This window comes from Biomphalaria glabrata, chromosome 8, assembly GCF_947242115.1.
Source record: "Biomphalaria glabrata chromosome 8, xgBioGlab47.1, whole genome shotgun sequence".
Classification (NCBI taxonomy): Eukaryota; Metazoa; Mollusca; class Gastropoda; family Planorbidae; genus Biomphalaria; species Biomphalaria glabrata.
Window position 1 is genome coordinate 23,093,544 of NC_074718.1, and position 12,510 is coordinate 23,106,053.

The 12,510-nt window shown below is 33.8% G+C and overlaps 1 protein-coding gene across 2 annotated transcripts in view; it reads left to right on the forward strand.

Moving 5' to 3' along the window:
• The first annotated feature begins 250 nt into the window (after positions 1–250).
• Positions 251–12,510, forward strand: part of LOC106054559 (uncharacterized) — a 62,960-nt gene continuing 50,700 nt past the window's right edge. The window contains exons 1-2 of one of the 2 annotated variants that reach the window (XM_056039128.1): positions 251–569; positions 861–2,149. In XM_056039128.1, coding sequence (XP_055895103.1) covers positions 1,006–2,149 — 1,144 coding nt within the window. In that variant the 5' untranslated portion in view covers positions 251–569; positions 861–1,005. The remainder of the gene's footprint in view (positions 570–860; positions 2,150–12,510) is intronic. The other variant, XM_056039127.1, reaches the window with a different exon arrangement.

A 12,510-nucleotide genomic window follows, 5' to 3' on the forward strand; every position in this document is an offset into this window, starting at 1 on the left:
TGTAGGAAGTGGAAGGGGGGGGGGGAGAAAGAGGGAAGGGGGGGGCCTATTCTTGTGTAGAGGTATGGAAAGGGGGTGGCCCAGGTAAATAAAACTGGCTATACCTACCTGTCGTAAGGTGTGGAGACGAGGTGGGCAACTTTAGGACAGAACTCAAAAGTCTTCCAGGCATACGCTGCGATTGGTTGTCTTGTGACAGCTCAAGTAGGAGGGCTTACCCCTTTTTTTTTTTTTTGTTTGGGGACATGTCAGTGTTGTACCACCTCTTAGGTCTTAGGAGCCCTTAAATGTGTGTGTGTGTGTGTTTCTCTTCTTTTTCTCTCTCTCCTTCACCCTCTCTGAGTCTTGAAAGGAAAAGTTGAATTTGAATTGAAAGCCTTTGGGGCGAGGTCCGTCACCCGCGGAGATGTAGCAGTCACCACAATGCCACCGTTAACAGAGAAGTGATCTAACAGTAGCACAAGGCTACATCTGCGCCATTTCTTACGTTCTGACAAGTGATTTGTTGTGCTAGTGACTAGAGTACGTACGGAACTAGATCTAGCAGTTGTAACGATAGAGACTTACAAGTTTGTGTAGATAATATATTTGGATGTAGATACATTTGCCAATAATATAAAACTAAGTATTAATGTTATATTTGTCAATAATATGTAACTAATTACTAATATTATATTTGTTAATACTAACTAAATGGGCCTACTAAACCTTGTTTGACATGGACTGATACATTCGTTAGTTTATTTTTATTGCTGAAAAATTATGGGGTTATTTTAATTCTACAGTGTGTCACTGATTGCAACATACATTTTTCATTTAGTTACGGAATTACCAAAAATTGTTTTCTCACATCCTTACAGTAATGAAAGACGGGATATTTTCCCCAGACACAAGAAGATCAACTTTGTCTAAAGTTACTTTCTTCACGTGACTGTCAGCTGATTTAACACTTGCTGGTGGTAATGAGCCAGGAAGACATCAGTGACTGGGTTGAACTGAAGCAAAATGCCGAAGTCTTTTCTCATATTCCGTAAGCGAAAAGCCTCATGTCGTGCTGGTGAGGAGCAAGACTCACCTGGACTGTCCACTAAAGCTCCTCGCCCAGAGGGCGTCGCTGAACTTCTTCCAAATGACCACCACGTCTGTCAAACGAATGTCAATTTTCAACAGAAGATTAGAGATATGTCTCTAGACTCAAAAGTGACTCGCCTTGATGAGCTCTTGTCCGAATCGGAAGTGTGCTCACCTGTGACAAAATCTCTTTCAAAAATAACTTCGTGTTTTAAAAAGCTGGAAGAAAGTAATGCTGAGGAGAAGAACCTGACAGCACACAACGATTCATCAAGATATCCAAACTCGTGTATTTCAAGGGGAGACTTTCGCCATTATCTAAATGGACCATTCTTTGCAGGTGAAATGTTCCCAGGACATCCAGTCTATAACAACGAGGTGAAAAGAGCTTTGCGGTTTCAGGAGAACCATAACTGTGACATTCCTAACTTAAATAATAACCATTCCAGCTATCTGGACAACTATTGTGTCTTACGTCTTCATTCTAGCTACCTGGACAAAAATTGTGTCTCAAGTCCAACTATGGTTCATTTTTCTGACAGTACCACCAAGTTAAACCTTGAACAGAGTTCACCTGAGCGCTTTGGTAGAGCTTTATTAGAAAATCTCCCAAGAGAGTTTTTGCCAAAAGTTCAGCCACTTGAAGTTCAAAACCCCAAACCAGTTAGTTCTCATTTCATGAGCACCAGAGATCATTTAGAGCCTCCCTGTGACAACATTTACCCCTGGATGCTTAAAAGTTCGCTTCAGGATTCTGAGCGCCGTTGGACTGCAGTGAATTTCGACACGCCTGTTATTCACCGAAAATCTCCAGCAGATCTCAGAGTTGGCATTAAGAACAACATCACAAAGCCTGAAGATATCTCTCCAAAGGTGCTTTTGATAGACAAGGCTGGTCACGAGAAGTTCGATGGCGTGAACACGTCACTCCATCACAGGCAAACCTCTCAAGTGCCTATAAGCATTACTTCTCAGAATACAAGACAAAATGGACTTTTAGCAGACTGTGCCATCCCCTGTGGGAATAATAAATCGAAAGTATCACCATACAAAGAACGTTGTCATAAATCTGAACTCTGTAAGTACCAAATAGTAGCATTTACAAATATCTATCTATCTATCTATCTATCTATCTATCTATCTATCTATCTATCTATCTATCTATCTATCTATCTATCTATCTATCTATCTGTCTGTCTGTCTGTCTGTCTGTCTGTCTGTCTGTCTGTCTATCTATCTATCTATCTAACTATCTATCTATTATTAGGACAACATCTTGGTTATAACTTATTAATGTACACATATTTTTACTTAAATAATTCTATTTTTTTTATAATATAGTCTCCGGTTCATAGGATGACTCTATCTATCTTATCTATCTATCTATCTATCTATCTATCTATCTATCTATCTATCTATCTATCTATCTATCTATCTATCTATCTATCTATCTATCTATCTATCAATCTATCTATCTATCTGTCTGTCTGTCTGTCTGTCTGTCTGCCTATCTATCTATCTATCTATCTATCTATCTATCTATCTATCTATCTATCTATCTATCTATCTATCTATCTATCTGTCTGTCTGTCTGTCTGTCTGTCTGTCTGTCTGTCTATCTATCTATCTAACTATCTATCTATTATTAGGACAACATCTTGGTTATAACTTATTAATGTACACATATTTTTACTTAAATAATTCTATTTTTTTATAATATAGTCTCCGGTTCATAGGATGACTCTATCTATCTATCTATCTATCTATCTATCTATCTATCTATCTATCTATCTATCTATCTATCTATCTATCTATCTATCTATCTATCTATCTATCTATAGTGATGGGCAAAAGTTAACTAAAAAGTTGCTAACTTTTAGTTTAACTAAAAAAAATTAGTTAAGGCCAAAGTTTAATTTAAAAAAAATAGTTTAGTTAAAATCCTAGTTTAATTAATTTTTTTTAGTTACAAACTAAAAAGTTTAATTACAAATTTTACAAACTTTTTTAACATACATACGGTCATACCAATAAATACTTAGATATATATGTAATTCGGAGTATATATATAATGAAGGATATAGAGAGGAGAATAAACTAGAGGGTGCACAGGTCACTAGAAAGCCTTTTGACCTTTACCCTATAATGGCCGCTTTTCCCGCCTTTTAAAAAAAATACACGTGTTCATTACATTTCTAGCAAGTTTCGCTGCTTGATAAATCCTGATAATTCCTTGCTTCTATAGATCTACATTTTGCTGCTTTTTATTAAACACCAGTGTGTTCCTCTATAGCTGCAGGCAAAGAATTTTGCTTTACTATAGATCTAAAAGAAATGTCGACTCTTTTTATTTTAAAACTTTTTACTAGATAGATCTAAAGTTAGAGTCTAGTGACGTCTAGTCTATTAGTATTAGTCTATTACTACTATTAGATCTATAGTCATAATAGTCTATATATTTAATTATTTTAGTCTCTTAGTCTTAAGTAGAGTCTAACTCTTAGTAGTCTTAGATCTAAATGTAAATTTAAAATTATAAGTCAATAATATAGATCTATTAGTTTAGAGATTCTACTATTCTAGAATTATAGTCTAGATTAGATCTAGATATATCTAGAAAATTCTAGATTACTTATTAGGCCTATACTGAGACCTAAGATGCAAAGATGATAGTTCTATAATATTAATGACTATAATAGGCCTACTAATAATAGTCGTCACTATACTAGATATCTAATACTAAATTAACTAAATCTAGACTAGATCTACATCTACTTCTATTGTAATTATACTTATATCTAGATCTATTAGATCTAGATCTAGTATTATCTACTAGAGTATATTATATTATAGTATATTATAGATACCCATATCTTGTTATAATCATAATTATAATAATCTAAAATCTCTAGATAGATCTAGAGTTACTAAGATATCTACTAGACTCTATTTAAATCTAGTAGTAGTAGTAGTAGTAGTAGTAGTAACTAGTATTTCTTAAATTATTTTTAGATTAAAATATTAATTATTTGATCTTGGTCTAGTAGCTAGATCTAATTCTAGATCCAGATTATATTTCTGATCATTTCGTTTGTAGAAGAATTAATATTCTAGAATCTAGAGTTAGTTAGCGAGTCAACATGCAGTTTTATCATTACTTCTAAAAAGGTAACTTATATTAGAACTTGGTAAATTACTTCTAATTTCTTGCTATAATAGTATCATTCTAGTCTAATCTAGTGATTCTATTAAGATCTACATCTATCCCATAAAGACATTTAAATCTTTTTTCATGTGCACAAATAAATGTTTATTACATTTTGCTAAAGAGATTGGTTGCTGTTTATATTTTTCATTTTTGGCTGTTTCGTCCTTAAAAAAGTTCAAAATAGTTTGTAAAAGTTTAACTAAAGTTTCTTAGTTTAGTTTAACTAATTTTTTCAATTTGTGATTAACTAAAAGTTTAATTACTTTTTTTTAGTTCAAACTTAGTTTTAGTTTAACTAAAAAAATTTAGTTTAGTTCCCATCACTATCTATCTATCTATCTATCTATCTATCTATCTATCTATCTATCTATCTATCTATCTATCTATCTATCTATCTATCTATCTATCTATCTATCTATCTATCTATCTATCTATCTATCTATCTATCTATCTATCTATCTATCTATCTATCTATCTATCTATCTATATTATTATTAGGACAACATCTTGGTTATAACTTATTAATGTACACATATTTGTACTTAAATAATTCTATCCTATTGAAACAAAATAATCCTTAATGCCACTGATGCAGTTTGACTGATGAAAGTGTGTTAGTTCTTAGTGAATCTTTCTTGCTGTTTGACCAGTTTTTCAAGAATCTTTCTTTATCTTGTGTGTGTGTGCATGTGTGTGTGTGTGTGTGTGTGTTTTTGTTTTCGACGTGAAGTACGAAATAATTTGGTTGTAAACATCTAAAAGTCCTCACAATATTTCTGTGTCTTGTCTTTTGACAAATATTTATATTGATCAGGCAACAGGTCAGTAATTCCTGAGGATCCAAACTGTCAACTTTCAATACTGACAGACAATATTTCACGTACTGTGTACTCTTTATTTGTACAAAGTCGCAACTTAAACATTCCATTTAATGTATGAGCATTAAGCAGTTCAGATCATTGCTAACCAAATAGAATCTTTTCTTTTGACCATAAACATTTTTTTATTTTTTTTTAAAGACAATATTTTTCTATCAAAAAACAATAAACGTTTGAAAAAAAAAAAGAACTGTTTAAAAAAAAATTGATTTTTTTTTTTTTTTAAGTTATACCAAAAGGTTATCTTGACTACTACCTATAGAAAAAGTTCAGAAATCTTGACTATTACCAATAGAAAAAGTTCAGAAATCTTGACTATTACCAATAGAAAAAGTTCAGAATACCACAAAACGGTTTCATTTCTAGAGAGAGCTGAAAACTCTCAAAGATTTGAAGTCGTTGAGAAACACTCTTGTAACAATGAAGATAAAAATCAGTAATATAGTCAAACGTTTTTTTTTTGTTCACACCGACACACAGGCTTGAATAGAGGCTAGAAAACGATTCAAGCAATAGAAGGTCGAATAAAAAAGACAACTCCTACAGACTGGGCGAAGACTTCTTGTCAAACTCTGAGATTTATTTCTTTTCCACACGCTTCGTGCGTTTTCCAATTTCTTCTTATGAAAGGGCTGCGAGAAGAAAGACAACAAAAGCTGCTCAAATTTTAACAAACTGTCGGAGCTGCAGTCTAAACACTCTCCCGCAGTTGTAGGCACCTCTTTACCAGGGTTTTATTCTGTCCTCGACATAGTCCAACTTTCTAAGTTTTCAAAAATCTTTTTTTCTCTTGCTAGTTTATAATAGTTTATTTAAAAGAATAGAATACATTAATAAAAAAAAACAACATTTCTATGGTCAGACTATACAGACTTAGTGTACAAGCGGTTCTAGGAACGTTCAGCGAGTCATTTTTAAGAGTTAAGATTTCTGATTTGTTTCCAATCAATTGTTGCTATAGCTCTGTCATAATTGAAATACATAATTATAAACTACATTCAATTTCATTATTTGTAAAAAGAAATTATTGTTTACTTTTTTTTTAAGTGTTCAAAAAGTTCATGTTCCATTGAAAACAAAAAGTTCATGTTTCATTGAAAACAAAAAGTTCATGTTCCATTGAAAACAAAAAGTTCATGTTCCATTGAAAACAAAAAGTTTATGTTCCATTGAAAACAAAAAGTTTATGTTCCATTGAAAACAAAAAGTCTATGTTCCATTGAAAACAAAAAGTTTATGTTCCATTGAAAACAAAACGTTTATGTTCCATTGAAAACAAAACGTTTATGTTCCATTGAAAACAAAACGTTTATGTTCCATTGAAAACAAAACGTTTATGTTCCATTGAAAACAAAAAGTTAATGTTCCATTGAAAACAAAACGTTTATGTTCCATTGAAAACAAAACGTTTATGTTCCATTGAAAACAAAAAGTTTATGTTCCATTGAAAACAAAACGTTTATGTTCCATTGAAAACAAAAAGTTTATGTTCCATTGAAAACAAAACGTTTATGTTCCATTGAAAACAAAACGTTTATGTTCCATTGAAAACAAAACGTTTATGTTCCATTGAAAACAAAACGTTTATGTTCCATTGAAAACAAAAGTTGAGGACCTTCATTTCTTTCACTCCTGACGTGTTGACGGAATTCACCGTCAGCGTAACGGCTGGAAATCTTTTCCTTCTTCTTGTATTTAGTTTGATGTAAATTCTTGTCCCTGTTCCCTGACGTTCTAGTTGGGATATTGTCACTACATCTGGGAATTCTATAACTCCATTGACTATGCACACGAACCAGAAAGAAACAGTTATCCATTGAACAGTGAACAGAAAGAAAGTTATATTTACTCAATCGGAATGCCACAGTGTTTGCAGACTACAGGTTCACTCAATGCTCCACGGACAGCCCATTTTTTGTTGTGTGTGTGTGACAAAGAACTCACGCGGTCTGGTGGTGGGCTAAGAAAAGCGTTCCTTACTCACTGAGTCCGGGTGCCGGTATTGCCCTAGGGCGAAAGCTGATGCGTGAGAAAAACAGTTTGGTACATTAGCAAATCTTCCAGAAATAGATATCCTGTAAAAGCTAGTAACGCTATATAGATCTAGAGGCATGCCTTGTAGTTTCGTTCTTTCTCTCTTTCTCTCTCTCTCTTTCTCTGGCCTTCTTCAGTCGTACAACGACTGTGGTTCATCTCGAACTATTTTTCATGTGACAGTGGAGGCCTGTTTTGGAGAGACATTCGCATCCGCATGTATCGCAGGTTAAGTTGGCTACCACCAAAGCGAAAGCCACCTTAAGATTAGTTACAAGCACAAACTCTATTAGTGACACTATTATCAGCTATTCTATCTGTACACTGTATGACTGTTGAAGTAGATCACTCTCTCTAGGTTGTGGTCTCTTGGTGATCTCTTCGAGTCTTCTACTTTTGTCCATAAGGTTTCCTCCTTCCATAACTTATCAAAATTATTCTATAAACAAATAACAACATGAGAAATCGGCACTTATAATTTGAGTGCGTAATTTCGTGTGTTCCAGATGTACATATGTTTGAGGCCTGGCCATACAAATCTCATCAGATTCTTCATTCTGAGACGTCGCTATTTTGTCCCCAATGTACAAAGCCCCCGCGTGTACTGAGGACAGACCACATCTCAGCCATCAGTGTAGGTTTGTACTGCTACCATTGTCTGTTTGCCTGTCACTTGTTGTAGTCACTGATATGAATAAGTTTAAAGAACAGATTCAACAGCCACACTACAAAGAGAAAGAACCCAGTTAAAACTATTGGAAGATTTGGTCGCGTCATTCTCCTCAGACGTGGAGACAGTACTATGTTCTATGTGCTTGTTAAAGCAATCATTTTTAAAATCTTCTCTTTATGATATCAACGTATAGCTAGTTTGTGGTCCTCATGTACAAAATATTAATTTGCGATATTTATACTCCAAAGTTATGGTATCAAGTAATTGCGGCAACATTGCTTGTGTTCGTCTTATCTTAAAAGTGTGTTCTTTAAAATTCTCTAATAATTTGTCATTAATAGTATTATTATTATTATATATTATTATTATTTGTGAAAAAAGTTCCAAGGACCACAATGAAGTGTCCACCACAATAGTGTGAACCAATTGGATTAACAAAAAAGATACACATACTAAGGACTACAACTCATTATATCACAATAAATATTTTAAAAACCTGAACTTGTTCTCAGGAAAAATGTTCCAAGTAAGAATGTTTTGAGACTTTCAGCTCAGCGCGCAGAGTCAATTCTTCTCCCATCAACTTGGATGATTTGAACGTCCTCTAACTGGGTGCTCTGTTGGGGGGGGGGTGTAAAGAGAGGTGGGGGATAAAGAATCCCGCGCAGAGTTATAAAAAACACATAAAAATATATTCATTTCGTACCGTTTGATACCTCCAAGTGAAACTCTAGGGACATAAATTGTAGCCAAGTTTGCGTGGAGTTTTTCCAACTGAAGAAATGAAACTCCACTTGAATGACTGTAACGCTTTCAGTGACTCTCTCTCGCATGATTGAAGTTTGTTCAGTCTACACCTTTTCAAATGATACTTTTGGCTTGACAACAAGAAGCCAAAGCTATTTTCTTGTTTAAATCATTTAGTCATAGCTCTATAATTTAGCAAGGCCGTTCTATAGAGTTGTTATAAAACTACTGCAAATTGCTTCTGACTTGATTTGTATATGCCAATCGGAACACGAATGACGGTCAATTAGCTTTCTTCTTAGCCAAGGTTTTCATGAAATCATGAAATTTTTCAGTGGTCTCTATGAATGGGAAATATATGTCTCTTTCTCTCTCTCTCTCTCTCTCTTTCCTCTCTCTTTTTGTCTCTCTCCTTCTCTCTCAATATCAGTGATGGTCAAAAAAAGCCCCCCTCTAAGGTTTAATGCGGCCCGCGACATGTTTTTTTAAAAAATAATAGTTCAAAACAAATTTCATTCACAATGTAAAGTTTACGTTTTCAATACCAGAAGTACAAACGGAGTAATAGTGTACATGTTGTTCCATGGAGTAATAGTGTACATGTTGTTCCATGGAGTAATAGTGTACATGTTGTTCCATGGAGTAATAGTGTACATGTTGTTACATGGAGTAATAGTGTACATGTTGTTACATGGAGTAATAGTGTACATGTTGTTCCATGGAGTAATAGTGTACATGTTGTTACACGGAGTAATAGTGTACATGTTGTTACATGGAGTAATAGTGTACATGTTGTTACATGGAGTAATAGTGTACATGTTGTTACATGGAGTAATAGTGTACATGTTGTTACATGGAGTAATAGTGTACATGTTGTTACATGGAGTAATAGTGTACATGTTGTTACACGGAGTAATAGTGTACATGTTGTTACATGGAGTAATAGTGTACATGTTGTTACATGGAGTAATAGTGTACATGTTGTAACATGGAGTAATAGTGTACATGTTGTTACACGGAGTATTAGTGTACATGTTGTTACACGGAGTATTAGTGTACATGTTGTTACATGGAGTAATAGTGTACATGTTGTTACACGGAGTATTAGTGTACATGTTGTAACATGGAGTATTAGTGTACATGTTGTTACATGGGGTAATAGTGTACATGTTGTTACACGGAGTAATAGTGTACATGTTGTTACATGGAGTAATAGTGTACATTTTAATATTAGTGTACATTTTAGTATTGGTGTACATTTTAGTATTGGTGTACATTTTAGTATTAGAGTACATTTTAGTATTAGTGTACATTTTAGTATTGGTGTACATTTTAGTATTAGAGTACATTTTAGTATTGGTGTACATTTTAGTATTAGAGTACATTTTAGTATTGGTGTACATTTTAGTATTAGAGTACATTTTAGTATTAGTGTACATTTTAGTATTGGTGTACATTTTAGTATTAGAGTACATTTTAGTATTGGTGTACATTTTAGTATTAGAGTACATTTTAGTATTGGTGTACATTTTAGTATTAGTGTACATTTTAATCTCCGTGATTGTTGTTCCATTATTTCTAAGTAGCTTGAACTCAATTTTGATGTGCGTCTTAGGACGACCCTGAGTTTACCCAACTCTAGTGGCTATTAGTAAAGTAAAGGCATTTGATCGTTGTGCTGGCAACGTAACACCCAGAAACAGATTACCTTCATTTCATCTGTCCCATAGATCGCAAAGTCTGAGAGGGTACTGTTTTGTAAATTAATCAGGATCTTTATAAATGGGCATATGTTTGATGAGCCTAAATGAGTTGCGTCTAGCAAATATGGATAGATAGATAGATAGATAGATAGATAGATAGATAGATAGATAGATAGATAGATAGATAGACAGACAGACAGACAGACAGACAGACAGACAGACAGACAGACAGACAGACAGACAGATAGATAGATAGATAGATAGATAGATAGATAGATAGATAGATAGATAGATAGATAGATAGATAGATAGATAGATAGATAGACCTAGATAGATAGATAGATAGATAGATAGATAGATAAGAGATAGATAGACCTAGATAGATAGATAGACCTAGATAGAGAGATAGACAGCTAATTTCAACACACACATACAACCTCATACACCCACACCCTCTGTTAACTTACATTTAAAAAACAAGCAATCCCGTGTCTCTACTTTACCTACATCAACCCCTCCCTCCCCCCCCCCAAGAGTTGGTCACGCTCGACTAAAGACGGAGCTGCCAGGCTGCCGAGAATGAAAGTAAAAAAAAAAAGTTTTAAACGAAATCACTTTGATGTGAACTATTAAAATGAGCGCGCGCTCCATGATTCAGACTTAGGAGCTCTTCAATACTGGAGATCTTATTTTCTGTTCTCTTTTGTTATCTGCATTAAATGCTTTGGCTCTATTAGAAATAGTTTATTAAAAAAAGAAAATTGCTCTTTTTTTTTTCCCTCGACTCGTTTTTCTATCCGACATGATTTCCCTTCACTTTCTGTCTTGTCGTTGAAAGTCTGTTTGATTGAGTCGGCTTGGGATGTCGAGTATGTCACATTGAATGAATCAATGACCTACTGAGACACGGCTGGCTTCTCTCTGCCACTCAAAAGGGGGATAATTCTTTAATGGGGCATTCTTTAATTGTTGCAATCGGACGTTTCTTTTAAAACAGGAACTATCAAACTGTTGATGCAGAATGCCTCTACCTCACTCTACTCACTAGCTTTCTCCTCCTCTCCCTCCTCTCTCTTTTTATTTCTCCTCTATTCAGCACTAATGGAGATGATTAAGACTGAAAGCGAGATAACTCTATGCTGCGCTACTGTAATCGGAGAGACAGACTTTGCTAAATTCCAAAGCTCATTAACTTTCATTCATTCTAAGTTTCTAGATCGATTGTTTACTTCTAAACTTTGTTTACTTCTAAACTTTGTCAACTCCTGAGTTTGTTTACTTCTAAACTTTGTTTACTTCTAAACTTTGTCAACTCCTGAGTTTGTTTACTTCTAAACTTTGTTAACTCCTGAGTTTGTTTACTTCTAAAGTTTGTTTACTTCTAAACTTTGTCAACTCCTGAGTTTGTTTACTTCTAAACTTTGTCAACTCCTGAAGTTTGTTTACTTCTAAACTTTGTTAACTCCTGAGTTTGTTTACTTCTAAAGTTTGTTTACTTCTAAACTTTGTCAACTCCTGAGTTTGTTTACTTCTAAACTTTGTCAACTCCTGAAGTTTGTTTACTTCTAAACTTTGTTAACTCCTGAGTTTGTTTACTTCTAAAGTTTGTTTACTTCTAAACTTTGTCAACTCCTGAGTTTGTTTACTTCTAAACTTTGTTAACTCCTGAGTTTGTTTACTTCTAAACTTTGTTTACTTCTAAACTTTGTCAACTCCTGAGTTTGTTTACTTCTAAACTTTGTTTACTTCTAAACTTTGTCAACTCCTGAGTTTGTTTACTTCTAAACTTTGTCAACTCCTGAGTTTGTTTACTTCTAAACTTTGTTAACTCCTGAAGTTTGTTTACTTCTAAAGTTTGTTTACTTCTAAAGTTTGTTAACTCCTGAGTTTGTTTACTTCTAAACTTTGTTAACTCCTGAGTTTGTTTACTTCTAAAGTTTGTTTACTTCTAAACTTTGTTAACTCCTGAAGTTTGTTTACTTCTAAACTTTGTCAACTCCTGAGTTTGTTTACTTCTAAACTTTGTTAACTCCTGAAGTTTGTTTACTTCTAAACTTTGTTTACTTCTAAACTTTGTCAACTCCTGAGTTTGTTTACTTCTAAACTTTGTTAACTCCTGAAGTTTGTTTACTTCTAAACTTTGTCAACTCCTGAGTTTGTTTACTTCTAAACTTTGTTAACTCCTGAAGTTTGTTT